Source organism: Atta cephalotes, assembly GCF_000143395.1.
Source record: "Atta cephalotes unplaced genomic scaffold scaffold00884, whole genome shotgun sequence".
NCBI classification, from domain to species: Eukaryota; Metazoa; Arthropoda; class Insecta; order Hymenoptera; family Formicidae; genus Atta; species Atta cephalotes.
Window position 1 is genome coordinate 1 of NW_012130948.1, and position 3,624 is coordinate 3,624.

A 3,624-nucleotide genomic window follows, 5' to 3' on the forward strand; every position below is an offset into this window, starting at 1 on the left:
ATATATATATATATATATATATATATATATATATATATATATATGTGTGTGTGTGTGTGTGTGTGTGTGTGTGTGTGTGTTTGAATGTAGAACAAAGAAAATAATGTTTTATATATTAAATCATATTTTATTTATAAACAGCGACGAAATGCAAACGTTAATCATAAAAAGAGACATCTTGGAACAGAATATTGAGCTTTTGCGAGATCAACAGTTACCAGAAGTAGTAGTGCAATATGCTGAAATGGAGACTATTAAGATTTTGAAAAATGACGCACTTGCCCGTGTCGAACGGAGGAAAGCCCGTCTCGAGAAGCTCAAGAATTTACATTCTCTCGCAGGAAAGCACGGACATGTTCACGTGGATCTGCTGTATTTATTAATGGAAATGCAATTTCGCCGCCTGCACGAAGTTGCCGAATTCATCGCTGACGCTCGTCATTATATTATTACGGAATATAAGCTTTCTTCTGCAAGATGTGTTGGTACCAATGCATTTCTCTTTTAATTCAATATTATTTTAATAAAAATAATAATTTGCACTATTCATAGAAACATAATGAAATGTGCAGGAAGTCATGCAACAAGAACAGGATGAATATGCGGCACTTGTAACGCAATTTCCGGAAACGAACAATGCGTTCAATCAAATATTTATGTCTATGATGCTTGGTGACGATATCTCGAAGTCGTCATTCTCTACTGCATTGAAAAGATACGACGACTTAATAGCTGACAACGCGAAGAAGAAGAAATTAATACTGGAAACATATCTGAATAATAAAATCGACAAATTACAAAAATTGTAAGTACTATTAATAATTTCATGTATCGATGATACATTATTTTTCTATGAGTATGTTTGATGTATATTTCGATGGGTTTAGAGAGAATGAAATTAACAAGGATTACGTAGCTGAGACGCAAAATGGACCGACAATTAGCTTCAGTTCAACTTCATATGAAATAAGCTCCAAGTGTGAGGAAATGTCCACAATCGTTCAACAGGTGCAAGGAAATATAACAAAGATTAGGAATCAGTTCAAAGAACGAATGGTATAACGCTATAAATATATTAATAGTTCGTGAAAACATATGACATTTGTTAATAATTCCCGTATTACAGAGGATGGACGCCAATTTAGAACGCGAGAAGGACATTTTATGGCAAAGATTTTTGGTAGAACCTGATACATTAAGATTGAAATATGAGGAAGCAAAACAAAAAGCGAATGAATTTCACTTTAGAGATACCATAGAAAGTAAATTGAATTAACAATTTACAAACCAATTATATTATGGAGATAAGAAAAGAGATATTCGATATTTCAAGTTTTTGTACTTTTTTTTAAACCAAAATAATTAAAACACAGTAGTTGTAAATATATTTGTAAAATACAAAGTTATTCATTCCCTCCATTCTTCCCCCCCCCTCCCCAATATTGATAAAAATAAAAAATATTGATAAAAATAAATTTACTATAAAAAGTTAAACTCATTGCTCAATTTGTGGTTAATACATTATTCATAATAAAGTTCGCTGAAAAGCCTTGAAAGTTGGTTTAATATAAATATTGTAAATATTGTAATCAATTTTGTGTGAAGATAAATTTATGTCCCCCCTCCTATTAAATCTTGGATACATGGCCTTTTTAATTCTTTTAAATTATTAGACGAAACCCGATCGCTGAATTTTTGTGGACATAATCCGCGTGGAGCATTACATGATGCGATAATGAATGATTCGTCTCAAGGACGAGCGTGTGTGTGCGTGCGCGCTGAGCGCACGCGCGTATAAACATGACGAGGGATGACGTAGAGGAGGTGCCCGAGTGTAACCTTGATCCGCGCACATCGATGTTTCCCTCCTTCTCTCCCTTCTCCCTTCCTCTCCTGTTTCCTCATCGATGTGTTGCCCTTTCGTCCTTCTCTTCGCTCCCCGTCCTCCTCTTTGTCTCAAATTTCGTTCAAAATTGCCACGCTTCTGAAAGAGATCCGAATATACAAATGCAAAAGGTTTATAATCGAACGCCACGGTTATGAATTATGAAACGTCTCGAAGGTGTCTTATCGTCGCATTCCTCGAGTATGTGACAAAGGCGTTTTTATAATCGGCAGCGATCCGTGCTTGCTTTCTTAGCGAGCGGCGGGAGGGAGGGAAGCGTGAGAGAGAGAATACGGAACGGGGAAGTGGCAAGGCGAGGAGTATTATCGATTCGCCGGGCACCCGTGAGTTAACGGTTTGTTTACACGAGCCGGCGAGTGCGGGACCGGAGGGGTGCCGGGGGCGGGGGGGCGGCCGGCGGGGAAGGCAGGCGACGGAGCGCATGCGCCGCCCGACCAAAACAATAATAACAGAGTAGAAGGTTCATGGCTGGCGGACGTACGGGCGGCCGCTCGCTCTTCGCTCTCCGTGTTCGCTTGGTGCTCGCTGAAGCTTGCTCGCTGGCGCTGCTCCGCTCCGCGCGCCAAGTGATCGGGGATCCCTGTCGACCTGTCGACGTTGTCGCGCGGTGAAGTCACGCCAGGTAAACAAAGGAGCAGGCGCGCACCGGACGCGTTTTCTAACGCGTCGCGCGTCGTAAAGTGCTGCGCCGACAATTCGGCGATCCTCGCGGAGAGCGAGTTGTACGTGTGTGAGGCCCTTGAAACCCGAGGACTGGAGACAGCGAAGTATATACCGAGACTACCTCGAAATCGGAACGGTGAAAATAAATTCCGACTGATGTCTGAGTTGACATTTAAAACGGACTGTATAAAAAAAAACCGCGAGAGTCGCGTCATTGAGTAACAAGTGGATCGCAAGTGGAAAAACGAGCCGTGGAATTGAGACTACCTCAGAATAAAAAAAAAGAAAAAAAATAAGAAAGTATAATATATCTCTTCTATAAATAGAAGAGAATCACGAGAGAGATAGAAGAAAAGGAATCGTCCGTCTGGTGTATCCGATTCGAAAGCGGGAGCGTCGCGCGAGATTACCATCTTCCCGTCGGGCCAAAATAATCACTCGCTCTCACCGTGTTCCGTTCCTCCTCTTTCTCTCCCACCCGCTCAGTGCGTTACCTCATCGGAGCTGAGTAGGTGCGTGTAACGAGCGTATGCGCGCGTTGTGCAACTCGCCGCACTGATCCTCGGAGAGCGAGCGAGCGAGCGTAAGAAAGGGAAACAGACAGAGTCGAATGCTGATACTGTGTACGTTCGATCGGCCTGGAAGCAAAACAATGTGCGGCTGGTGTAGCGCTGTGTAGCGGATAGTGGAGAGGAGAGCTCTGTGCGTGTATATACGTACAGCTGCTGCTGCGTGGCGCGCTGGTGTGCGTTTGTTTATGCGCGTAGATTAGCCGCACGCTCGTACTCGCGCGCGGGGCAGTTCATTCAACAGCCAGCCGCGCTTCGACGCGCGCGACTCCTTGTCGTGCCGCGTTCCGCCGACGTTTCGAGAAAGCGAACGAGGAGAGGATATATCGCGCCGCCCCGCGTATTTACCTAGTGAATCATACCCGTCCGATTACGCACGGACGCGCCTGTACGCGGATACTCCGTCGTGCTTTGTATATATATATATATATATATATATATATATATATATATATATATATATACACACACACACACACACACACA

At 42.9% G+C, this 3,624-nt stretch overlaps 1 protein-coding gene across 1 annotated transcript; it reads left to right on the forward strand.

Annotated features, from left to right (window-relative positions):
• Positions 1-141: 141 nt before the first annotated feature.
• LOC105625322 lies at positions 142-1,276 on the forward strand (the record flags this gene model as incomplete). The annotated part of the gene is made up of 4 exons (XM_012206659.1): positions 142-481; positions 573-805; positions 888-1,056; positions 1,127-1,276. Coding segments are annotated over 4 exons (892 nt in total), but the record flags the coding sequence as incomplete, so codon positions are not given.
• Positions 1,277-3,624: the final 2,348 nt, after the last annotated feature.